This window comes from Protomyctophum bolini (genome assembly GCF_963924005.1).
Source record: "Protomyctophum bolini genome assembly, chromosome: 10".
In the NCBI taxonomy this organism is placed as follows: Eukaryota; Metazoa; Chordata; class Actinopteri; order Myctophiformes; family Myctophidae; genus Protomyctophum; species Protomyctophum bolini.
In genome coordinates this window covers 42441718-42469705 of record NC_137871.1, presented here as the reverse complement: position 1 = coordinate 42469705, position 27988 = coordinate 42441718, and the positions used below count along the sequence as shown (strand labels likewise).

The 27988-nt window shown below is 46.1% G+C and overlaps 1 protein-coding gene across 1 annotated transcript; it reads right to left on the bottom strand.

The window, feature by feature from the left end:
* Window positions 1-99: 99 nt before the first annotated feature.
* On the bottom strand, window positions 100-27636 carry LOC308322357 (glycerophosphocholine cholinephosphodiesterase ENPP6-like). Its single transcript, XM_080773560.1, has 8 exons — window positions 27320-27636; window positions 7599-7778; window positions 6920-7031; window positions 6140-6281; window positions 5614-5793; window positions 4509-4646; window positions 3683-3806; window positions 100-2950 (listed from the first exon to the last, which is right to left on the bottom strand). The coding sequence occupies exons 1-8, from the start codon at window positions 27582-27584 to the stop codon at window positions 2727-2729; spliced, it is 1365 nt and encodes a 454-aa protein (XP_080629686.1). The 5' UTR covers window positions 27585-27636; the 3' UTR covers window positions 100-2726.
* Between the last annotated feature and the right edge of the window lie 352 nt (window positions 27637-27988).

Sequence of the window (27988 nt, the reverse complement as noted above, 5' to 3'; positions counted from 1 at the left end):
GGCCCCCTGGGCGCGTTCCTGGGGCTCTGGAACGTTTACAGTGAAACGTGTCATGTCACATAAATAATAACGATGAAATAAACAGACCGAAAAGCACAGTTCAGATTTGTCGTAGATTATTTTTTATACAAACAGTAAGGCACGTACAGGCTGTCACTATCTAGTCTACTGACATATATACAACTTTAATGTCCTTATCATTACTACACAATATGGTACTTAAAGAAATAGCAGATCTACAAGCTCACAACACGTCGCTATGTGCACCGCATTGTGAGCTTGCAACCAAGTGTAAAATCAGGCAAAAGCCAGCCAAACTACATTTTAGTCAACTAAATCAGCTGTGTAGCGTCGGCATTTTAGCAGACTAAAATGTTACGATACTGTATTTAGTACTAGTCGACTAACACTATACTGAAGTTAAAACATTTCAGATGACTAAAATATGCCTAAAACAAAATGGAATTTTATTCAAAAGACTATTAATACTGTCAAAATCAACAAGGGGGGGGGGGGGGCATTCTCATAAACAATTAACATGTTTTATAAATGCTGCCAAGAAAGAAAAGGGTGTTTGAACAGAAACATCTGTGTCGTCCCCCGTCCCCCACCCACAACATTCACTTGTTTGTCTGACAGGACTCTCTTTTTCGCAGAGCCTGGGAGTCGAGGGGCGCTGATGCTACTACTGGTAGGGTGGAGTTATACAACCTCACAATAGCTGCAGTATGCCTAAACCTAACCCTGACCTGTAAAACAAGCGCCACATCAGCGCCCAGGCTCTGCGGAATAAAAAAAGGTTATCCGGTTTGACGACAGGCACAGAGGCTGAAGACCAACCTGCTAAAACTCACCTGAACTGTCCTATAAACATCAATCAATATATACATTTAAATGAGACTTCCAGAGAATATGATTAAAACAAAATAGTGCGCGTGTGTGACGTGCGGGTGCATGAGTGCGTGCATTTTAGTGCGTGCTGTGCTGTGCGTGTGTGTGCATGTGTACACATATGCGGGGGTCTCAGCCAGTGTCGGATATGAAGCACGGTGACTGGCTGTCCCAAGGCCAGGTCTTGACCTTGACCCAAGGCCACAGTAAAACGGGGGGTCTGTCCTACAGTATACACTTCAGTATGTCTTGAAGCAGTGGTCTTACCAGTGGGTGCCGTGATAATATTAATAATATATACTTATTATATAGTGCTTTTCTGGGTACCCAAAGTCGCTTTACAGAAAGAAGTACAGACATATTTTATTAGAAAACTAGTTGATGACGCATGTCCAGGGCAGGGTGTCTCAGAATACTCTGATGATATTTGGAATGTATCGACGACACTTCTGTTCCACCACTTAAGACCCTCTGGATTTAGCCAAACAGACCTGAGTTGCACTGTACTTGTGACGGGTGAGTTGTTTTTCCATCTGCCCCAACTCTCTTCACCAAAGATAGCCGGATCTAAAAGCTCTAAAACAACCAGTGTCGATTTCGTCGACTAATACTATGACGAAAAATGTTCGTCGACTACCTTTTTTCACTGATGAAAACTAATTGGAAACTAAATTAAAACTAAGCTATGATGACTAAAACTAAGACTAAATGTATTGACAATTCCGTCAACAAATAAAAACTAAAAACTGTTCCAGTATGATCCAGTATAAGTCATTTTACACTTGGTTGCATGCTGAAAATAGCAGATCAAACAAGTTCACAATGCGACGCGTTGTGAGCTTGTAGATTGGCTATTTTCAGCAAGTGTAAAAAACAGTCATTATTACGAGATTTACGAATGCATCACGGCCCACCAAAATATATTTCAGTCGACGAAATCGACTGTAGATTTAGTAGACTAAAATCGTATATTTAGTCGACTAAAACTAGACTAACAATAAAATATTCCAGGTGACTAAAATGTGACTAATACTAAATTAAAACTATTCAAAAGACTAAAACTAAAATCAAAATTTGCTGCCAAAATCAACACTGCTCACAACGCGTCACACAGGTTTTTATTTCCGACAGTCATTAGACCGACAAGCTACCCCAAGCTACCCCAAACCCCCGTGCATAACCGCAAGCACGACACAACGCATGTCGGAACAACGCATGTCGGAACAACGCATGTCGGACCAACGCATGTTTGGAGCGACGGGTGATATCCGCATGTCGGACCTTTGGTGTGTCGGATAAGCGTGCGCAAACCCTGTGACGGCGTGTGGGCTTGTAGATCGGATGGGGTTTAAAATGGTTAAACCTCAAGTATAGAAGTTATTTTCAGTCTGTTATGACCTTTCCCTCCGTGACATACTGTATCTTTATAGCGGGAACGATTAGCGTATAACAGTATAAAATATAAAGTTAAAAAACTTTATATGTTACATATAAAGTTAAAAGCAAATTTAAAAGTAAAGAAAAAAACGTTGAAATTTAAAAATGCCTTTTTAAAATGTTTTTCTTTTTAGAAAAACCTCATGTGGTTCAGTGGTTCTCAATATTTCATGTCGATGACCCCAAAAATGATCTGTATTTGGCCACCGAGTCCCGACCCCCATCTGAAAAGATGTTGTTCAGAAGCAAAGATTTGAGTTAAAAACTGAAACTGAAAGATTTGAGGCACATTTTCGGGGGTCGCCCAGAGACATGGCCAATGCATTCCCGGGGGGTCCCGTTGAGAAGCCCTGCCCTATAGGGCTCCGTGACACTATAGTCCAGGGGACTGTGGCCCCTTAAGGCCACAGCAGAGGCAGCATGGCGGCCATCAGGCCTGCGCTCCACAGACCGGTGGCGGTCATCGCCGTGTGCTGATGGCGTCCAGGCGAGCCGCTCAGCAGGAACTCCACGCGGGCCCACGAGCCGTTGTTTGGCAGCGGCTCCACGCCCAGCGTCTTAGACAGCAGGTTGTACACGTCTACGCTGCGGATGGGCGCCGCGCGCAAGTTACGCTTGAAGTCTGGGGGGAAAAAGAGAGAGGGGGGGGGGATTGGAAATATTGAATGAATTACAATTTTTAATGAATTGCATTTTCATAGCGCTTTTCCAAAGTGCTCAAATCGCTTTACAACGGTGCATTCATTCATACACTGGGAGGTGAAGCGGCGAACAGTCGACACCAGCGTCCTCGCACCACACACCACAGTCACACACCAACGGTGGCGAGCTCACACCGACCGACTCATTGGAGGCAATGTAGGTGTCTTGCCCAAGGACACTTCGACATGTGGACAGGAGGAGGAGCCGGGATTTGAACCGCCGACCCAGGGATCATTGGACGACCTCCTGAGCCACAGCCGCCCAGAACAACCACCCTATAGCAGTGGTAGAGGCAACAGGCCACGTCTCCAGGAGGCCAGAACTGGCGGCCCCTTTTTTGCACCCATTTTCATTCTTTTCCAGTCTGTACATTTTATTATTTTGTGATGACAATGAATTCTGTTGTTATTTTTCCATGTCGCATTTGTTTTTGTGCTATCCTTTTTAAGTGTTTCACATTTCTGTCTAATAAAGTATTGATATCAATCAATCAATCAATAAATAAATCTCCATTGTTTGAATGTTAGGCTTTCACTGTCATCTTCCCTCTTTTGGATGAAAAACGTATCTCTCTCTCTTTCTGTTTCACGTGCCTTGAAGTAAACAACTGTCCGTTCTAAAACGAGACCTCGGTGGGCGTGGCTCTACTCACCCGGTCCGGAGGCCATGAAGAATCCTCTCATGTGGAAGAACTCGTTGTCGTAACCATGCCAACCGTTTTGCCATCCCGTCGCCTCCCCACTCCCATTCTTCCAGAACGGAAGAACGCTCTTATTCTGGAACACGCGCACACACGCACACACACACACACACACACACACACACACACACACACACACACAGTTTATTATTGTTTATTACATGGCTTGGTTGAATGCTTGATACTGATTGGTCAAGAGCTGAATTCAGCCGCGTGTTATTTCTTGATAATAACAGACCGCTCTGCTCTATAACAGACCACTGTCTAATCAAAGCCTCAGAGCACCTGATTGGCTCATGTCAATCTGTCCAATCAAAGCCTCAGAGCACCTGATTGGCTCATGTCAATCTGTCTAATCAAAGCCTCAGAGCTGTAATCCAACATGGCAGCCGTGTAAACACACAATGTTATTTACAGCTGAACATGTTTGCTCTCAAGAATGTTTTTGAAAAAATTTGAAGGGAGAAATAGACGATTAGTATGACAAATGATGGTGGCCATCTTGGGTTTAGAAAAATGGCCAGACAGTGTTATATCTCCATATATATTTTTTTAAAGTAGATTCCTCATTGGTTCATTGGTAGCCTGGCATGGCCAGACCAATATCACTGCATAGATATTAGTCTGGAATATCGGGAGCAATTTGGGGTTCAGTGTCTTGCCCAAGGACACTTCGCCATGTAGACAGGAGGAGCTGGGATTCGAACCGCCGACCCATGGATCATTGGACGACAGTCCAATGATCCACAGTCATTTATATGATGCTATGGTATCTCACCTCAGTGATGAACCACCCGGGCTCGGCCACCAGGGTCAGTGTGGAGACGAACTTCCCTCCTCGGTAGTGGAAGCGTTGTGGAATGTCTTTAACCCTGTACACCTGCATGTTAGGAACCTGGGAGAGGGCAGTGTACACCTGCATGGAAAACACCTGCATGTTAGAACCTGTACACCTGCATGTTAGGAACCTGGGAGAGGGCAGTGTACACCTGCATGGAAAACACCTGCATGTTAGAACCTGTACACCTGCATGTTAGGAACCTGGGAGAGGGCAGTGTACACCTGCATGGAAAACACCTGCATGTTAGAACCTGTACACCTGCATGTTAGGAACCTGGGAGAGGGCAGTGTACACCTGCATGGAAAACACCTGCATGTTAGAACCTGTACACCTGCATGTTAGGAACCTGGGAGAGGGCAGTGTACACCTGCATGGAAAACACCTGCATGTTAGCACCTGGGAGAGGGCAGTGTACACCTGCATGGAAAACACCTGCATGTTAGAACCTGTACACCTGCATGGAAAACACCTGCATGTTAGAACCTGTACACCTGCATGTTAGAACCTGTACACCTGCATGTTAGAACCAGTACACCTGCATGTTAGAACCTGTACACCTGCATGTTAGAACCTGTACACCTGCATGTTAGAACCAGTACACCTGCATGTTAGAACCAGTACACCTGCATGTTAGCAACCTGAGTAAGAACAATGTTCTGATGACCTGGTGCTGTGTATAAGAACAATGTTCTGATGACCTGGTGGTGTGTATAAGAACACAGTTCTGACCTGGTGCTGTGTATGAGAACAATGCTCTGACCTGTTGCTGTGTGTAAGATCACAGTTCTGACCTGGCGCTGTTTGTAAGAACAATGCTCTGACCTGTTGCTGTGTGTAAGAACAATGTTCTGACCTGGTGCAGTGTGTAAGAACAATGTTCTGATGACCTGGTGCTGTGTATAAGAACACAGTTCTGACCTGGTGCTGTGTGTAAGAACAATGTTCTGACCTGGTGCTGTGTATAAGAACACAGTTCTGACCTGGTGCTGTGTGTAAGAACAATGTTCTGACCTGGTGCTGTGTGTAAGAACAATGTTCTGACCTGTTGCTCTGCGTTCTCTCGTGGCCAGAGGCTGACCACGGGTCCTCTGTCCATCATCTTGACCAAGTCGGACATGTTGATGTATTTGTCCAGCTCGATCACTCTGTCCATCCAGCTGAGGGGGGTCATGCCGTGGTCCGAGAACAGAACTATGTTGACCCGACCGGTCAGATTCTTCTCCTGTACACAAAAAGACAGAAGGTGAGGAAATCTACACAGACCCTCTTACAGAAGGAGAGAACATCCACACAGACCCTCTTACAGAAGGAGGGGACATCCACACAGACCCTCTTACAGAAGGAGAACATCCACACAGACCCTCTTACAGAAGGAGAGAACATCCACACAGACCCTCTTACAGAAGGAGAGAACATCCACACAGACCCTCTTACAGAAGGAGAGAACATCCACACAGACCCTCTTACAGAATGAGAGAACATCCACACAGACCCTCTTACAGAAGGAGAGAACATCCACACAGACCCTCTTACAGAAGGAGGACATCCACACAGACCCTCTTACAGACCTTCAGTTTGGTGTGCAGGGTCACCATGGCGGAGTCCAGCTGTGTGACAGCCGTCCTGACCTGGGGAGAGTCCGGTCCAAAGTGGTGACCCTCCACGTCGATCTTCTCATAGTACACTGCTGCCATGGCCGCTTCGCCAGACCTACACACGCACACACACACACACACACACACACACACACACACACACACACACGCATGAACACACAGGTGCACACACCATCATCATCACCACCATGCTGGCTTGAGGAGGACATTTTTGTAAAAATTCAATTTTTGCCACAGATGTACAAAGTGAGCGGACCTTAATATTACCAGAAACACACGAAGGCCTAGCCCTGAATGACCATAACATGTCTGTAACTTGAGTGTTCAGCCGGGGCGCCTGATGGAGGGGAAAGGAACTGGTTGGAATAACGTGTTCCTTCCACGCGCTACGTCCAACCAGGGAAACTCCCCCCTATCAGGTGTAAAGGAGCAACTTGGACACTCAAGTTCAAGTCCGTTGCTCTCCCCTTGTCCCCCATATATGGGGGACTAGGTTGGTGGAGGGTGTGTAGAGCCCAGGATCACATTAGATAATTGACACAGGGGTGAAAAATGTGTTCCAAAATCGTGGGATAAAAAAATTAAAATAAAACGATGGAGAAACGCTGCTAAAAATCAGAAAAACGCGCTCAAACAGAAAATAAAACATTTGCCACGGACACATTGATGCCTCTTGGATCAGGGTCTGGAGCTAAATGCATATGAATTATGAAATATGTGTGTGTCTCTCACCGCAGTACGTTCAGAGCGTTTTCAATGGAGTCAGTGAGGTTCTTCTCTGACGGGTTGTAAACATACTCCTCACAGAATGTCGGACGCACACCCAGAATCTCTACCTCACACCCTGGACGCACACACGCACAGACACACACGCACAGACACACACACACACACACACACACACACACACACACACACACACACACACACACACACACACACACACACACACACACACACACACACACACACACACACACACACACACACACACACACACACACACACACACACACACACACACGTATGTCCACATAAGAGGGGCTGTACAAAATGCAGTCAGCAAATCCCCCAGTTTGATCTGAATTAGTCTCTGGGACCTCCAATTTATATTGTAAAAGCAATGTTAGTTTAACTCTGAGAGTGTACAAATGTTCCCTCTGTACACTCTCAGAGTTACAGACCCATAATGGTCCATTTGGTTCCAAACTATCATTTGGCTGCTGGGGTACCCCCTGGAACTCCCTCAAGGACCCCACTTTGGGAACCACTTCTCTTTACTCACCAGGCCAGTAGTACATGTACACCCACCATAGCAGTTCTATACTCGTACATGTACACCCCCCATAGCGGTCCTGTACTCACCAGGCCAGTAGTACATGTACACCCTCCATAGCGGTCCTGTACTCACCAGGCCAGTAGTACATGTAGACCTTCTTCCCCAGCCTCTGCATGGTGACCCACAGCGGTTCCGAGCCGTCCCACCAGACGGGCAGACGGCTGTCTGCGTTGGTGCCGATCAGGAATTCCTTGTGACTGTCTTCATCCCACATGTAGTTACCCGTCATGTCATGGACCTCACAGTACCGTCCTGAGAGAGCACACACACACACACACACACACACACACACACACACACACACACACACACACACACACACACACACACACACACACACACACACACACACACACACACACACACACACACACACACACACACACACACACACACACACACACACACACACACACACACACACACACACACACACACACACACACACACACACACACACACACACATTTCATTATTTATTGATGTCCACATAAGAGATGCAATACAAGGCCCGTAGCACTTGCCCTAGCCTAGCCCCTTAGATAGCATTTTATGTCGACTTACCGGTAGATAGTATTTTAGACAGACTTATAGCTCGTTACGTAGACAGCACTAGAATTGCATTTCATGTAGTCATAACACTTTATAGTACACAATTGTAATATAGTATAGTATGTATAGTTGACATAGATACTCCACTGTTACATTCTTAGTTTATACATGATTCACGATAACTACTTTTTATATGTGATGTACAGTATGCCATGCTTTTGCTTAAATGTAAGTCGCTCTGGATCAAGAGCGTCTGCTAAATGCCTAAATTGTAAATTGACACAAATATTTATGAGGTGCTCAAATCAAACTTTATTTATAAAGCACCAAGGTTGACCAACGTGCTGTACAGATCAGTGGAAAAAACAGAGACAAGCAAGAAGAGAACACAACATGCAAACAAGAAACACAATCAGAAATGATGACATAATGCAGGGAGCAAATATGCAGCATGAAAGGTTAAAATAAGCAAATCTTGGACAAATACGCACAACACCCTTGGGTACAAGTAACGGCACCTTCGCCATATTTGACGGCTACCGATTGCCGTAGAAAGCAACGGTCTGTTCCAGGTGTGACGGCCCCCCAGGGCCAGATGTCAGGGTTTGTGTGTGCTTTATACTAATAGTAATCTGCATATTGTTTGTTTGACTATCAGTTGTCAGTTTCTGGTGGCAGTTTAGTTTCCCCTGCCAAGTCTTTGTTGGAAACGTGTTCGTTCTACTTTAAACATAATTATTCTATTTAATAAATTACATTTTTTGCATTCATCCCATGCTTGTTTCCCTTCTCTGTTATGGTCTGAGAGCCGGACCTTAACACAGGCTATCTTACAACCAACCGATGTAAATGTACGTACATGTCTTAGGCTGCCAAAGATGAACAGAAGTAGATTGCACCTATAATAAACACACACGCACGGCGTCGCACGCGCACACACACATTTAAGATCTCTGTTTGCGTTCACGTTCAACAAGACATTCTTCAAGACAAACATTAGTAGATGGCTCAAGCTTTGAGCCATCAACATCTACTCAACACGTGTTTCAGGACAGAGGTCAACGGGTACAGGAAGAATCACCTCCTCCATAATGGTGGCGACTGCCAATTATTCATGCCTTATCAGCTCTTGGCTTGCAGGGCATTCCTGCAATGTGCACGGACATACACAGCTGTGTGATAGCACGCTGAAGACGGCGGTACCTAGTACCTTGGTAAGGAATTTGCCTTGGTTCCACGTGTACACTGTCAGAGTTATGGACAGTGTACACTGTCAGAGTTATGGACAGTGTACACTGTCAGAGTTATGGACAGTGTACACTGTCAGAGTTATGGGGGCCTGTGGTCTGTCAGAGTGAAATAAAATAAATCACACCCGTGTGAAGTGAGGGGCGCTAATATATTAAAGTCTAACTCATGTTGATTACGTGGTGTAATGGTGACGTAAAACAAATGGTGACAAAACAAACATTAAATTCTCTTTATTTAATGTTTCGCCCCTCAGGTTTGAGAACCTCCGTAATAAAAGCGTAGAGAACTGCACTGTAGATATGCCCAAATATGGGCTTATGAATAGACCATGACATCACTGCTTGGCCATGACATCACAGGGTGACCTCAAACCACCATGACCTCCCCTGCTCACATTTACGGCGATCTAATTCAACCTCCATTATTTCTTTAGCATTAGACATTAAAGAAAAGTGTGTTGTGAAGCTTTTCTGTCTTGCCCGACATGTTTTGTATTTTGTTCTGCATGCTGTGAAGCACTTTGGCCAGCCATGGTTGTTGTTGTTTCTAAACATGCATCTATACGAACTGAATTCACTCGACTGATCAGCTATAGCTAACAGCTGCTACCGTTGTGTTCGACGGCTAATTGACAAAGCATGATGAATCCCTCAAAGGACGCAGACCGTCGCCTGTGCTTCGACAGAGACGTCTTCATGAAGGACGACTTCGACGCGGACCGCTTCGTGGCCGAGTGTCGCGGCCGCGTCCCTCTGGAGCGGATGAGAGAGGACTTGGAGATCTACCGCGAGCGGCTGAACGCGGCGACGGCGGAGCTCCTCCGCCGCGACTACGCCCACTTTGTCCACTTCTCCGCCCAGCTGGTCGAGATGGACCGGGCCCTCCGGCGGCTCCCGGCTCCCCTCGGGCGCCTGCGGGACCAGGCGCTGGGCCTGCGGTCGGCTGCGGGCCGGTCCGTCTGGCAGGTCGACGCTCGGCTGCGCAGACTGGAGGACCTGCGAGGGAAGAAGGCGCGCGTCCTCGGGCTGATGCGCGCGGCGCGCTCGCTGGACAACATGGAGGAGGCCCTGCGCTCGGCCAAGAGGAACTCCGAGGAGTCTCGCCGCCACGGCGGCTCTCTGTCCGACTCGGGTCGGGTCCTGGAGAGAGCAGCGACGCGATTCCACCAGCTGCGGTTGGACGCCACCGCCGCCGCGCGGCAGAGCGAAGAAGGCATGTCGCCCCTTCTTCTTCCTCCTCCGGACGGACTCGGAGCGCGCGTGGCGGCCGTCGACTCGGAGCTGCAGCGCCCCCTGGAGGCGCTGCTGACCGAGGCGCTGCGGGCGTCCGACGTGGAGGCGGTGCGCCGCTGCCTGCGGGCGTACGCCCTCATGGAGCGGAGCGGAGATGCGGAGGCCGTGGTGGGACGGGTGTGGGTCCGGCCTTACGTTGACCGGGTGATCGCCGAGGGGCTAGCGGAGGCCGGCCCCGACGGACTCCAGCTCACGTACTCCAGACTGCTGGAGGGCCTTCCTCGCCACTGTCGACTGCTCCACGACGCGACCGGACGAAGAGGAGGGGCCGTGTCCTTAGACGGAGACACAGCAGACATCGTGCCCGGCTACGACTTCGCGGTCAACTCCGCGTGGCCGGAGATCGTCCGAGGCCTCGAGGAGAGGACGGGCGATGACCGCCTCTTCTTCGACCCGTCGGGAGACCCCGACGCGTTCCACCGGCGCTACGGCGCCAGCGCGGCGTTCGCGCGGAGCTATGAGCGCCAGTGCTGCGGCTCCCGGGCCAGCGCCCAGCGGCTGAGAGCGCGGCCCTCGTACGCGCACTTCCTCCGCCACCGCCGGGAGCTCCCCGTCTACTTCCGGCTCCGGCGCGACGAGATAGCGGGTGCTCTGGAGGAGGCGGTGAGCGGCGGGGGAGGGGGAGGGGTGTGGGCGGTACCAGTGGCGGCGGGGGAGGCCGGCGGCTTCCGCCTGCAGACGACCCAGGCGTTGTGGTCGGGCGTGCTCAGGTGTTGGTCGGACCGGGTCTACCTCCCGCAGCTGGCCCACCGCTTCTGGGAGCTCACGCTGAGGCTCTACTCGCGATACGCCCACTTCCTCGACGCGGCGCTCCTCGACGCGGACTCCCTCTCCACCAATCAGCTGCTGGACATGGCGGCTGACCTCCAGAGGCTGCAGGACAACATGCCGGCGCTGTGGGAGAGCGTCAGACGGAGGCTGGAGGCCGTCGGCCTCACGGACCTCTCCGCGGTGGAGGCCGCTCTGTCCGACGCGGCGGCGTGTCTGTCGGCCAGGATGGAGACCCTGAACGCCCGGATGATGAACCCAAACATCCGCGTGAGCACGGGAATGTGCTCAGCTGATTGGATGAGCATGGAATATGACGTATGATGATGTATGATGATAAGAGCAGTAGAGCACCCCCTCTCACTTGACATGGTGTTCACTGGTGATGTGGTCGGCCGAGGTGAACCCGCAGGGACCCTCAGGATGTTCTGCTTTTCCTGGTAGGTCTCCTGCAGGGTGATCAACCGTCACCTTGTTTTTGCTGACTATTTGCTCAAGGATGTCGACCTTGGTCAGCACCTCCCCCGCAAGGGGTGGACAACCCTCAACCGCCTTTTTTGCTGACTATTTGCTCAAGGTTGTCAATCTTGGTCAGCACCTCCTCCATGAAGGAGTGGACAACCGTCCACCGCCTGAGGACAGGTGTCGGACATTTTGGTGCAGCAATGCAGAAGTGGGGTCTCACAGACAGTGGGGTCTCACAGACAGTGGGGTCTCACAGACAGTGGGGTCTCACAGACAGAAGTGAGGTCTCACAGACGGTGCCAACTGCGAATGTGGGGATCCATTACAGACTGTGGAACACGCGCTGACCAGCTGCCCCATATATACCGGCCACCGAATGGTGATCGTGGGTCAATTGACCTAGACAATGACACACTGGACTGGCTTGCTGCAACGGAGATGAAGGTCTTGAAGGACATACGACAGAAGGAGACTTGACATGAGCGTGATTTTTGAGGGATACAGCTTTTTCCCCACAAAATGTCTGCATTAACAAACATTAAATGCCATCGACAATGAGAGGAGAAATTAGGTCAAATGTCCGCTAAATATGACCACCGGACCACAGGTTGAGAACCACAGCCCACCGGTGGTCCCCGGACCACAGGTTGAGAACCACAGCCCTACTCCATCATACTAAATATGACCACCGGACCACAGGTTGAGAACCACAGCCCGGCTACTCCATCATACTAAATATGACCACCGGACCACAGGTTGAGAACCACAGCCCTACTCCATCATACTAAATATGACCACCGGACCACAGGTTGAGAACAACAGCCCTACTCCATCATACTAAATATGACCACCGGACCACAGGTTGAGAACCACAGCCCGGCTACTCCATCATACTAAATATGACCACCGGACCACAGGTTGAGAACCACAGCCCGGCTACTCCATCATACTAAATATGACCACCGGACCACAGGTTGAGAACCACAGCCCGGCTACTCCATCATAAATATGACCACCGGACCACAGGTTGAGAACCACAGCCCTACTCCATCATACTAAATATGACCACCGGATCCACAGGTTGAGAACCACAGCCCTACTCCATCATACTAAATATGACCACCGGACCACAGGTTGAGAACCACAGCCCACCGGTGGTCCCCGGACCACAGGTTGAGAACCACAGCCCACCGGTGGTCCCCGGACCACAGGTTGAGAACCACAGCCCTACTCCATCATAAATATGAGCACCGGACCACAGGTTGAGAACCACAGCCCTACTCCATCATACTAAATATGAGCACCGGACCACAGGTTGAGAACCACAGCCCTACTCCATCATACTAAATATGACCACCGGACCACAGGTTGAGAACCACAGCCCTACTCCATCATACTAAATATGACCCCCGGACCACAGGTTGAGAACCACAGCCCGGCTAGGCGGCTACTCCATCATACTAACTAAATATGACCACCGGACCACAGGTTGAGAACCACAGCCCACCGGTGGTCCCCGGACCACAGGTTGAGAACCACAGCCCTACTCCATCATACTAAATATGACCACCGGACCACAGGTTGAGAACCACAGCCCTACTCCATCATACTAAATATGACCACCGGACCACAGGTTGAGAACCACAGCCCTACTCCATCATACTAAATATGACCACCGGACCACAGGTTGAGAACCACAGCCCTACTCCATCATACTAAATATGACCACCGGACCACAGGTTGAGAACCACAGCCCTACTCCATCATACTAAATATGACCACCGGACCACAGGTTGAGAACCACAGCCCTACTCCATCATACTAAATATGACCACCGGACCACAGGTTGAGAACCACAGCCCTACTCCATCATACCAACTACAGGTTGAGAACCACAGCCCTACTCCATCATACTAAATATGACCACCGGACCACAGGTTGAGAACCACAGCCCTACTCCATCATACTAAATATGACCACCGGACCACAGGTTGAGAACCACAGCCCTACTCCATCATACTAAATATGACCACCGGACCACAGGTTGAGAACCACAGCCCTACTCCATCATACTAAATATGAGCACCGGACCACAGGTTGAGAACCACAGCCCTACTCCATCATACTAAATATGACCACCGGACCACAGGTTGAGAACCACAGCCCTACTCCATCATACTAAATATGAGCACCGGACCACAGGTTGAGAACCACAGCCCTACTCCATCATACTAAATATGACCACCGGACCACAGGTTGAGAACCACAGCCCTACTCCATCATACTAAATATGACCACCGGACCACAGGTTGAGAACCACAGCCCACCGGTGGTCCCCGGACCACAGGTTGAGAACCACAGCCCTACTCCATCATACTAAATATGACCACCGGACCACAGGTTGAGAACCACAGCCCTACTCCATCATACTAAATATGACCACCGGACCACAGGTTGAGAACCACAGCCCTACTCCATCATACTAACTACAGCGCCACATGAAAGCATCAAAGTAGCAGATCTCTACAAGCTTTGATCGCTTGCAGATCCACTTTCGCCATTTTTTTAATTCTAAAAGTTACATTTTTGGACACATGAACATGCATGGTGGTAAATGGTGCATTTCCCTGCACTAAGTTACTAGGCCAAGGTCAAACTAGAATGATAACACGGCAGCTGCATGTTGAATTAAAAGAACAGCGCCTACAGTATCATAACTTAATGACTGAGAAGAGACAGTATGGGACTGAACAAGATATTAAATGGGACAGATGAAAACATATTTTGGCCATAAACATGGATGACATGACATTCATTGATTAGATGAGCAATGTAAACAGGCAGTAGGCTAAGGGTAAAATGATAAAAATAATATGAGCTATAGGAACACGGTTCTATCTGTGTTGACCAACAGAATATGATGGAGTGGCCAATCTTGACATGACGTGTAAACAACATGTCAGAATGTATCCAAGTCATCGTGAGATATGGACGCTCAAACTCAAACTTATGGAAAAACAACCCATATACTTCTCAGAAACACACAAACAAACCCAAGTGGAGGCTCCTCATTAGTAATTACCCAGGACCAAAAAGGTCCCTCTCAGGCTCCACAGGGCCCCAGACAGTCCCTTGGTGTAATGGTTAACACAAATGTGCAAAAACACATTCCAGCTCAAAAATATAAAGGATGCTGCAATGATAACATTACTAATACTAAGGCCTCACTCACACACTTGTACCATTTAGGCATTTATCAGACGCTCTTGATCCAGAGAGACTTACATTTAAGCAAAAAACAAAAGCATGGCATACATCACATATATAAAAAGTAGTTATCATGAATCATGTATATAAACTAAGAACGCAACAGTGGAGTATCTATGTCAACTATTACATACTATACTATATTACATATTACACAATATACATGTGTACTATAAAGTGCTATGACTACATAACATGCAAACGGTGCAACAGAGTGGAAGGCAGTGTGTGGTTCCAACGCCACGGGGCACTGAGGGAATGCCAGCCGTGCCCTCCTCCTCCACCTCAGTGGACAGTCGGTAACCAAGCACTTTACTAAGTACAGTAAATGTACTCATTACTTTAAGTACAGTGTCAGTATTAGTTGAGTAACTATCTGTACTTTGCTCGAATATTTGTATTTTGGGATACTTTGCCTACGTTTCCACTGACATTCTTTTCAAAAACACCAACATCAGCACATCATCACCGGTGGGCGCGGCCCCAACGCTGCCGTCCCATTGGTCCAGACACACTGTTGTGTTTGGGCCGGCTTAGCGAAGGGAGTAACCCCCCCCCCCCAGTCTGCCACACACACACACACACACACACACACACACACACACACACACACACAGTTTGAATAACTATACTTTATACTAGACATCAACATTCTACGATGGACATGTTATGAACGCCACTTTTACTGTTTTGCAGAGAATGTTGTGTGTAGTGTACGTGGCATTGATTGGCATCCATGTGTCATGGAATTCTGGATCAGTCAGTCATTTAAAAGGTGATTATAGGAGTGCAGACAGTATTTTAATCTAGGTGGTGATGGATATATGCTTTAATATACATCATATTATATCTTTGGGGGGGGGGGGGGGGGGTCCAGAGCGACTTAAATGTAAGTCGCTCTGGATCAAGAGCGTCTGCTAAATGCCTAAATTGTAAATTGTAATTCAGTGGTTCTCAACCAGTGGTCCGGGGACCACCAGTGGTCCTTGAGGGAGGTCCAGGTGGTCTCCAGCTAAATGATGGGGAGCTGGTAACCAAATGGACCCTTATAGATCTTTAACTATTAAATGACGTGATACGGGGTCCATTTGGTTTCACAGTACACTCTCACGAGCTAGATTACATCTGCACAATTAGAGAATGTAGAAGAATTGTTATTTTGATCGTTGGCCTGTTATCTCTCCTAATGGTACCGACATCAATACAGCATGGAATTGTCTTATCCAACAAACTACTATTCTATATAATTATGTTTTGGGTCTCAGAGGCTAAATGTCATCAAACGGTGGTCCGTGGCTCGGATGCAGAATCAATAATGGGCCTTGATAAAGGTCGAAAACCACTGCTCTAATTGAACCATAACGGATCATATGGTTTTGCTCTAGCTGCAACAACATCGCCAGAACATGTTTTTTTAATGAGCGTGGCTAGCGGTTCAGCTGAGGCCGAGCCAGACTAACGAGGACAAGCTGAACCATAACGAGACAGGCTGTACCAAAACATTATAGCTAGCCTATCAGGCCCAGTGAGGAGAGAGAGAGACAGGCTGTACCAAAACATTATAGCTAGCCTATCAGGCCCAGTGGGGAGAGAGACAGACAGGCTGTACCAAAACATTATAGCTATCAGGCCCAACGGAGAGAGAGAGACAGACAGGCTGTACCAAAACATTATAGCTATCGGGCCCAACGGAGAGAGAGACAGACAGGCTGTACCAAAACATTATAGCTATCAGGCCCAACGGAGAGAGAGAGACAGACAGGCTGTACCAAAACATTATAGCTAGCCTATCAGGCCCAGTGGAGAGAGAGAGACAGACAGGCTGTACCAAAACATTATAGCTATCAGGCCCAGTGAGGAGAGAGAGAGACAGGCTGTACCAAAACATTATAGCTATCAGGCCCAGTGAGGAGAGAGAGAGACAGGCTGTACCAAAACATTATAGCTATCAGGCCCAGTGAGGAGAGACAGACAGGCTCTACCAAAACATTATAACTATCAGGTCCAGTGGAGAGAGAGAGACGGGCTGTACCAAAACATTATAGCTATCAGGCCCAGTGGAGAGAGAGACAGACAGGCTCTACCAAAACATTATAGCTATCAGGTCCAGTGGAGAGAGAGAGAGAGACGGGCTGTACCAAAACATTATAGCTATCAGGTCCAGTGGAGAGAGAGACAGAGAGAGAGAGAGAGAGAGAGAGAGAGAGACAGACAGCTTGGCTCCTGCAAGCTGCCAAATATAACGTCATATCAATCACAATGCATTATATAAATATACACTATGGCAGTGGTTCCCAAAGTGGGGTCCGGGGACCCCCAGGGGTCCTTGAGGGAGTTCTTGTCCTTGAGTTTAAAGTCGGGTAGTAGTACTGTTTATTTTGCACCGAGGAGCCATGTGTGTCTGACTGTCTGACTCTGTGTTGACCCGGTACGTCGCCTGAGGCTAAAAACAAAAGGGAAGCCTGACGTATGCTTCGCCGTACGACATGTCGTATGTTAAACAAATAGCTGATCTGCAAGCTCACAACGTGTCGCCTCCGCAACACGTTGTGAGCTAGTAGATCGGCTATTTAAATAAAAATATATAAAAGTATCCAAATATTGCTTTGACGCTCATATTATCCTTAGGAAGTATTAAGAAGTTTGTATTAGAATATGCATATAGGGCTGGACCACACATGGACCTATAGCTGCAATTTGCAACTCTAGATTATTTTTAATAATAAGATACAGAGGCACTACACATTGGGACAAATATTCTACTGGTTTACAACTTTCTTCTCTGAACTGGTTTAAGAACAAACTGAAGGTTGTTCTGATTGACCAAATCACTTAATTTCCATAGTCTTGTATTTAGTCCGGGAGCTATAGGCCCAGCCCTCATACTATTTTGCCCTTGCCCCACAGTATTTGACTGACCTCCTCAAGGACTAACACCCCTGAGCGGAACCTGAGGTCTTCGGACATGGAACTCACTCTGGCTGTATCACAGTGTGGTACGGTAACACGACCGCTCAGGATTGCAATAGGTTGCAGAGGACCATTAAAACAGCAGCTAAAATCATCGGCACTACAGAATTACCCAGTCTCCATAACATCTACACCACTCGCTGTATGAAAAAAGCCCACAACATCATGGAAGACACCAGCCACCCCGCAAATACCCTGTTCAAACCACTACCAGAAAAACGCTACCAGAGCATCAAATCTCGTACCACCCGTCTCAGTAACAGTTTCTACCCCCAGGCAGTCTGAACAGCTGACCTCGAACTGTATTGCACTTCACTTGCACTTTTCTTTTCCTTTCCTGTTTTTTGTCTTTTTCTTGCACTATAGATGTTTGTTTATGTCCTGTGTATGTAAGACTGAGAGTGCTCTGAGCAAAATAATTTTCATTGTATTTATACTCTGTATCTATACAAATGACAAAAATAAACCTGAACCTGAACTCCTCACCATCCGTCACGCAAAACGGCGGACTCTCGGCGATAGAGCCTTCTACGTGGCAGCCCCTGCCCTCTCCCCTTGTAGATCCATAGAGCCTTCTACGTGGCAGCCCCTGCCCTCTCTCCCCTTGTAGATCCATAGAGCCTTCTATGTGGCAGCCCCTGCCCTCTCTCCCCTTGTAGATCCATAGAGCCTTCTACGTGGCAGCCCCTGCCCTCTCTCCCCTTGTAGATCCATAGAGCCTTCTACATGGCAGCCCCTACCCTCTCCCCTTGTAGATCCATAGAGCCTTCTACGTGGCAGCCCCTGCCCTCTCTCCCCTTGTAGATCCATAGAGCCTTCTACGTGGCAGCCCCTGCCCTCTCTCCCCTTGTAGATCCATAGAGCCTTCTACGTGGCAGCCCCCTGCCCTCTCTCCCCTTGTAGATCCATAGAGCCTTCTATGTGGCAGCCCCTGCCCTCTCTCCCCTTGTAGATCCATAGAGCCTTCTACGTGGCAGCCCCTGCCCTCTGGAACTCTCTCCCCTTGGAGATCCGCCAGACTCCCACATTGAAGTCTTTCAAGTCTGCACTGAAGAGACATTTGTTCACTCTGGCTTTTGGCAACTAGTTCCGTTTTTTGTCTTGTAAAGCGTCTTTCTTGAAAGGCGGTTTCTTGAAAGGCGCTATATAAATAAATCCAAGTTATTATTATTTTTTGCACTGTACCTTCAGGGCCGTCTCAAAATGAAGGGACCACCCCCAACTCGGCTCCGTTTGGTTTCAGGGGCCCCAAACCCCTTTTTTGGTATTATGTCTCTGGGGAAATTGTGTAAAGGCAAATATTAATTCACTAAAATTACATAAATACACAAGGAAGTGTATTTATCCTGACACATAGGGGGAAGGAGCACAATAGGATTTTGGTGCCATCTACCATTATATTCTTAAATATTAACTACATCATCTCCAGAAACACAAACCCATATATACTGTCCGCTTAACAAATAACAACAAAGATGGTTATTTTCCAGCACATGATGGTGAATATCACTGCCTCACTTGTATATATCCTTAAGCTTCAATTTAAGACCAAGATGACCTTTCTATCTTAAGAATTGCTCTTTCTGTAGCCAAAAGTCTGCACTATACCTCAAATCGGTGAACATTGTATATTCAGTCAGTATCAGCTATAAGCCTACTTTTAGAATTAAATTAATGAATGACTGGGTTTGAACTGACTCCACATTCTGGAATATTTATTGCTGTTTCGTACTTGAATAAACTGTTGAAAAGTTTTGTCCCCGCTACCATTTGTATGCAAATTAGTGTCGCCATTATCGAAAAATCAATTTTCACTAATATATATATATATATATATATATATATATATATCTCAGCCAATATTGCACTTAAATGAACAAATGAGGTGTCTAGACCTACCGGTATGTTTTGAGGGTCAAGGATCTCAGTGAAACTATTCTTAAAGTGACCACATATCTTTACAAATATGGTATCTAGACAGATGCTGCATTTTAAAGCGAGCATTATAGCAGTGGTTTTCAACCCTTTGCGTGTGTGCTACACATTTTAAAGGGGGGCTAATTCAAGAAGAACAGAAGGGCCCAACAGTCTCATTGTGGGCATGACATCTATTTAGCCCTTGCCTTTTCATCTTATTATAGACCACTAACTCAAATGTGTAGGCTCTAATTATGAAAAGATCTAACAATAATAAAAACATTATTTATGATTGCACCCGACTTGATAAGGCAAAATGGTTGAAATTCTTCCATGTACACAAATACATATGGGCTGAGATTTCAGTTCTTTATTTCTTGTTCTCAGTTCTCCGTTTGCTGGAAAGTTCTAGTCAAATGATTCGTGGTCTGTCCGCAAACGTCTTTCCAGGTTCTCTTTCTTCACCGTCACTGTTCAGTTCTTGCTGATGAGACGAATAATTACAGTAGAATAATGATGAGAGAGCTCCATCCAGTTCCATGTACGGTACACAAATACACATGGCTGAGATTTCAGTTCTTTATTTCTTGTTCTCAGTTCTCTGTTTGCCGTCTAGTCAAATGATTTGTGGTTTGCCACCAAGTTCCCTTTATTCACTATATATACTATATATATATATCACTATTAACTATAGTTAATCCACTCTATCCCACTCATTTGTTAGTTTCAAGAGTAGCAGTGGTTTCCGTTAAGGTGAACAAGTATTCAATGTTGATGAGGAAGTCTTAGAACATGCGCACGGTGGTAGGTGGTGTGATGTAAGGAATTATGCCAGTGGAACAATGAAAGGCAGCTATTAGCAAACATTACTTCTATAGCTGTCTGTCTTGTCTTGCATCCTCACCTGACATTAATGAGCATGTCATCTTGACACTTCACCAGTCACCAAAATAATTCAAAATAATTATTTAAATATTTTGATCTATTGTAGACATTATGACCAACATTATTTGCCTTTACACAATTTCGCCAGAGACATAATACCAAAAAAGGGGTTTTGGGGCCCCTGAAACCAAACGGCCCCGAGTTGGGGGTGGTCCCTTCATTTTGAGATGGCCGAAGGTATATGCCAACAGGAAATAATAGTGGAAAAAAGGTAGCAAAAAATAGTATGAGGGCTGGGCTCTTCTCGTCTCTAATCATGTCTTAGATCAGGGCTGGGCAACTTTGATGATGGCGAGGGCCAATATATTTCCACACTCACTCCAGAGGGCCACAGTGCATGTTACTGTTGTAGCAAAATAGCCGATCTATAAGCTCAACATTTTGATCTTGTAGATCAGCAATATTTTTGCTATATTTTTCTTTGCTATTTTTTTGTTGGAATCCTGAAAAGTAACATTTTTATTTAATGTCAAATCCCTTTCAAATGACTTTAATGATAGTTATGTTAACTTTATGAAGTAAATCCAAATACATTGGACACCAAAAGAAATGACAATAACATTGTAATATACTACTCATTACGCTACTAATTTAGACTGAAGTAATTAAAGCGAGTCATGGCATTATAACAGCTGAAATCAATAACATAAACGTATACAAATATTAACCTGAGGGTCAAGTGAAGGTGGGGGTCGCATGTGGCCGCCGGGCCGCCAGTTGCCCATGTATATCTTAGATTAAGTATGTTTGAGTCGTTGTAGATTGTATATCGGTATATATATATTTCCATATACTGCTGCAATCATGTCTACTGGAAATTATTTATATCTTGTTTGATTGAACCTTTATTGAGAAAAGGATATCCCCTTGAGACGTATCATCTCGTTTTCGAGGGGGTCCTTGTTATAATGTCTGTATTGTAGTGTATAGTATAGTAGAGCCCCTCGTATAACCCATTCTGACCTGAGATCAGATCCAGGTTTCCACTGGACACACACTGGTCTGATTAAGCCATTCTGACCTGAGATCAGATTCTAAAAAATGTCAGTCGCTCTTCGATTTTTCAAAAATAGCAGACCTACAAGCTCGTAGCGCGCCACTCGGTGGCGCGCTATGAGCTTGTAGATCTGCTATTTTTCAATAGCTAAAGCATAACATGACATGAACACCAAAATGGGTTCCCGTTCAGAATGGGATAAGCCCCCACGGATTCTTGCCTCCTCCTGGCACTTTCTCTCCTCCTGGTACTTGTCTCTCTATGACAGTTGTCATGTTGCACACATGCTTTAAAATAGCTCTTGTTTACAATGTATTTCCATCTCCAGCTTGTCTCAGTTCACTGAGTTCAGGCTTCATGAAGACGGACAAGAACAGCGCTCGAGCGCTCGGTTTCTTCCCCCTCTGTATCGTAACTCTTCTATTAGAGGGCTCTGGGTTTCTTCCCCCTCTGTATCGTAACTCTTCTATTAGAGGGCTCTGGGTTTCTTCCCCCTCTGTATCGTAACTCTTCTATTAGAGGGCTCTGGGTTTCTTCCCCCTCTGTATCGTAACTCTTCTATTAGAGGGCTCTTGTGCGGACCACGCGCACGCACAGAGTGTAAACCATGTCAGTCTCAGGGCCAGGGTAGGTAAATAAAAGGATACAAACATGGGGTGTGTCATAGGATCGAGGACGTTTAGAGGAGGCAAACATATCAAATGTTCAATGTTTATAGTCCACAGATATAATTATATACTGTTGACAGTCTGACAGTCAAATCACCCATCAGCCCCGGGGACCAAAACACTGGAACTGGAAATGTGTGTAGTAGGGTCCATTTGGTTCCAGAGAGACAGTGTAGTGTCTCAGTAAACTATAGGATCATAGAATGCAGAGAGACAGTGTAGTGTCTCAGTAAACTATAGGATCATAGAATGCAGAGAGACAGTGCAGTGTCTCAGTAAACTATAGGATCATAGAATGCAGAGAGACAGTGTAGTGTCTCAGTAAACTATAGGATCATAGAATGCAGAGAGACAGTGTAGTGTCTCAGTAAACTATAGGATCATAGAATGCAGAGAGACAGTGTAGTGTCTCAGTAAACTATAGGATCATAGAAAGCAGAGAGACAGTGTAGTGTCTCAGTAAACTATAGGATCATAGAATGCAGAGAGACAGTGTAGTGTCTCAGTAAACTATAGGATCATAGAATGCAGAGAGACAGTGTAGTGTCTCAGTAAACTATAGGATCATAGAATACAGAGAGACAGTGCAGTGTCTCAGTAAACTATAGGATCACATAGAATGCAGAGAGACAGTGTAGTGTCTCAGTAAACTATAGGATCATAGAAGGCAGAGAGACAGTAGTGTCTCAGTGAACTATAGGATCATAGAATGCAGAGACTTAGTGTAGTGTCTCAGTAAACTATAGGATCATAGAATGCAGAGAGACAGTGTAGTGTCTCAGTAAACTATAGGATCACATAGAATGCAGAGAGACAGTGTAGTGTCTCAGTAAACTATAGGATCATAGAATGCAGAGAGACAGTGTAGTGCCTCAGTAAACTATAGGATCATAGAATGCAGAGAGACAGTGTAGTGTCTCAGTAAACTATAGGATCATAGAATGCAGAGAGACAGTGTAGTGCCTCAGTAAACTATAGGATCATAGAATGCAGAGAGACAGTGTAGTGTCTCAGTAAACTATAGGATCATAGAATGCAGAGAGACAGTGTAGTGTCTCAGTAAATTATAGGATCATAGAATGCAGAGAGACAGTGCAGTGTCTCAGTAAACTATAGGATCATAGAATGCAGAGAGACAGTGTAGTGTCTCAGTAAACTATAGGATCAGAGAGATTTGTTTTGTTGAGGTTTCTGCCCAACAGTATGCAATGCATATATGGCCCTCTGGAGTGAGTGTGGAAATATAGTGGCCCTTTCCGTCATGGACTGGTCGGATGCATGTCAGACCGACAGGGGCTTTAGGAGGAATGGCTGGCACAGAGACAGAGAGAGAGGTGAAGTGGAGTGGGCACGAGCCGAGGGCAGTGCCACGTTCCACCACTCACATCTTCTATTATCTAGGGAGCAGTAATGGGTTGGAATGCACTACCAAAGTGTATAACCAATACAAATACAAAATTCATCTTTAAAATCAAGTTAAAAGAACACCTCATGTAAACCATACTGCAGTAACCCTGGGAAATAATAATAATAATTCAAATGTATAATGTGTTGAAAGTGATTTTTTTGCTATGTTTTTTATTTCTTATTTTATATTTTATTTTACTATGTTTTATTTTGAGTTAGTGTTTGTAAAGAATTGTTAAGTATTGCCTTTGTTAAAATGTTTGTCTGTGTCGGACCCCAGGAAGACTAGCTTTTGTCAAGGCAAAAGCTAATGGGGATCCTTATAAACAATAAACAATAAATAAACAATAAACATCAGCTGCTGTCTGTCAGACTGTCATTCAATGGCTTTATTCATCTGTCTCTCTGAATGCAATCTATCAACCCTCTCCCTCTCCCCCTCTCCCTCTCCCTCTCCCTCTCCCTCTCCCTCTCTCCCTCTGTCTCTCTCTCTCTCTCTCGGCTCGTTCCTGCAGCCATTGAGGACCGTAAAGCACACCCTCTCGTGTAATATTGCTTAATTAAAACACAACTAACAATTAGGCATCATAGCATTATGAGCCTAAGCAAAGCCAACCGTACTTTAGTGCCACAGGCCGTAGTAGCACTCTGGTGTGACTTCGTTTCATGTTTGCACTTTTGTTAAAGCATTAAGTGAATGGAATGTTCCAGACAGTGTTGTGTTTGGGTCATTAAGCATAGTGGCCTTGTGGTTAGAGTGTCCACCCTGAGACTGAGAGGTCAGGGTTCAACCACCTGCCGGGTCACACCAAAGACTGTAAAAAATAAAGATGGGACTCCCTCCCTGCTTGGCATTCAGCATCAAGGGTTGGTTTGGGGATGTCCAGGGGGAGACAGTGCCTTATGGGCCTCAGGCCTCATTCACACACATCAAACACAAATGTTTGTTCAAACCATGTGACCCCAAACCAAGGACCCCAATAAGTATATGTAATTGGCCACCGACCCCCCCATCTAAAAAATGGTGTTCCAGGGACTCCAAAGAAGCAAAGATTTGAGTTAAACATTTTCACTGTGAAAGAATGAATTGTGCCATATTTTCAAAAGAAAAGAAAAAAGATCTACAATCTAGTTAAAGTATAACATAATGGTTAAAGTGGTTAAAAGCTATGGTGACACGAATGCATTCCAGTCCTTAATGAATGGGCTAAGAAGGACCACTAGTGTACTTTGACCAGATGGCCTACCTACACACTGACTGCCCCGTAGCCCACTGATTTTATTGCTGGCATAGAGGCTACAATACACTATACAGTGTAATAAAAAACAACAGACTTTGCCACTTTGGACTGCTGCCTAGTCTGTAGTGGCGTGATGCGTCTCCAAATTTCAGTTTTAGTTGACTTACTACCACCCAGAGCCATCTAATAGAAGAGTTACGATACAGAGGGGGCAGAAACCGAGCGCTGGAGCGCTGTTCATGCAGCCTGAACTGAGACAAGCTGGAGTTGGAAATACATTGTTTTCAACGAGGGCGGCGCAAACAAGAGCTATTTTAAGCATGTGTGCAACATGACAACTGTTTTAAAGTATTGTACAGTAACAACTAAAGTCTCTTTAATGTTTATGTCGTACATATTACTACAAAACAATCTAAAAGAAAGGGATTTAAGATCATTAAAGCTGGATGTTGCCTGAGTCCAACGCACATTTCTGCCTATACTTCCGGTCCAGCACTTGTCCCAGTTGTCCCCAGTCTCAAAAGAAGTCTAAGAGAGCCGCCATTGGACTGGTCCCATGAAGTGAACGCAGTTTGTGTAACTCTGTCTATATCCAAGGCTCTGCTACTACTGAAGGCCCCCCCCCCCTCAGGCCGATCTGGTTACTCACAGCAACAAGTGGAGAAAACGTTTTTTTTTGTGGCAGACCGACCCCCTCCCCCTCCCCCGGCCCTAGCTGTCCCTCCAAACCCCTGCGTGGAACTCTCTCCCAATGGAGATCAGCCATGCTCCGAACTCTGGACTCTTTTAAGGCTGCCTGTGAAAACACATCTATTCTTCCAGGCTTACGGCCAGGGATTAACAAGATTCTTGGGCAGGAGAATCCTCTTCGTTTGTCAGGAGGGGTGAACTGAGGACTCTGGCAGCATGCGCGGGGCTCTCAGTCAGTGTCTTTGACTATAGCTATGCGAGTATGCGTGCACTTCTTGGTACAACTGTCTATAAGTGGTATTATCCAAGACTCTGAAGACAAGAAATCACAGAGAAAGCTTGTGAGGTTTCCGAATTTATCCCCAGGCCAGCTGGACCCAAACACGGATTCATTTTGGAAGTCTAGGATGATGGTCCTATAGACTTCCTGGTCTTAAATCCCTAAATCCCTAAATCCATATTGACATGTGAAAGTGATCTTAAATCCTGGCTTCATCATGGACCACAATGAAAACAAGCTTTGGTTATTTTGTGTATATGCATATTATTGACTGTTTGTATTTTTATTTTAAATGGTGTCAATGCATTAGTCTATTCTAGACTATATAGTTGTTTGATTTGTGGAGAATAAAATAAAATAAAACTTTAAAAAAGGGGGAAAATTTGGATGTTGTGTGTGAGTTCAGTTGGATACATTTATGATGATGATTGTCTTGTTGTTGTATGTAGGCTATAGTGACGAAGCCAAAGAACATAAAAACATCCATTCATGCAATCACTTTGTGTCCTTGGCTTTCATAAACGGTGCTAATGTAAATTAAAGCTACTATTATCAGGCCTACAACACACACACACACACACACACACACACACACACACAGGGTTGGTTGTCTCACTTGTCTTGGGGTTGGTTGTCAACTGTTACAGTAATCATGGTTTACAACATTGAATGGTTTAAAACAAATACAAAAGAGCATTTGGTAATATAGATTGTAGTCATTTTAAAACTTATTTTGTGCCAGCTTTTTAAATCACATTTCCAATTGATATGGGGACAAGTAACCAACCCCGTATAATAGGCTATATTGTGACAACCTACCCCGTGATGGGGTTGTGTGTCAAAGTGATTTCTGATGGCTAGCCTATTAACTTCCTGATAGAATAATTAAGTTATGTGGGGGGGGAAAGGTTTTTCAAGCTAAGACCATAATCTTTCTTCTATACTGTTGTGATATCATCATGTGATGTTTTGAGCAATGATTCAAGGCAGAGTAAAAAGTGTGACAAAGTTGTCTCCCCTACACACTTATCAGTTATTAAATAAAAGGAGTAATGATTGGGGGTATGAATGATAAACACTTACCCGTCATCAAGGAGTAATAGTTGGGGTACGATAGGCTGGGGAAGTCGGGCGTCATGTAGTCCACTTTGACTCCGTCCAGCACCAGCTGTCGGAAGCCGGGCAGAGCGCTCAGGTCGTCCAGGTAGTCGTAACGGAACCCGTCGATGAGGAACACCAGGAGAGGATGGGGGTTCTGGTTCTGACCCGCAGCAGCCTGGCTCTGCAGGAGGAGGAGGACCCGGAGCAGCGACAGCACCAGGCAGGTCAGCCCGCTGGAGGAGAGCATGTTGTCGGTATGAATGAATTTCTGACTGACCGACCCGAGACCTTAGAGTAAAGCCCGAGACTCACTGTGATCAATTCAGTGCTGCCTGCTGGGTTGCAAGGGGGCGTGATCAGGGTTGCCACGTTTTGGGTTTTTTGCGAGAGAAACAAGCAGCCCAAAACACTGGTCGGCTGCCTGGCAGTGGCGTATCTACAATAGAGGGTATGCGCATGCTTAACGTGAATGGCACATCGAGTGGCAAAGCAACATGCAAAGTGAGTTTAACATTGTCTTAAATGCAATCAGATAGGACTTTTCTGTGTGGATGCATCATGCATGGGCAAGGCCAGAAAGGACGACTGTCCAAATCCATTTCTGCCTGGCCAAACTCCATACAATGAGAAAATAATCACACCCGTGTGAAC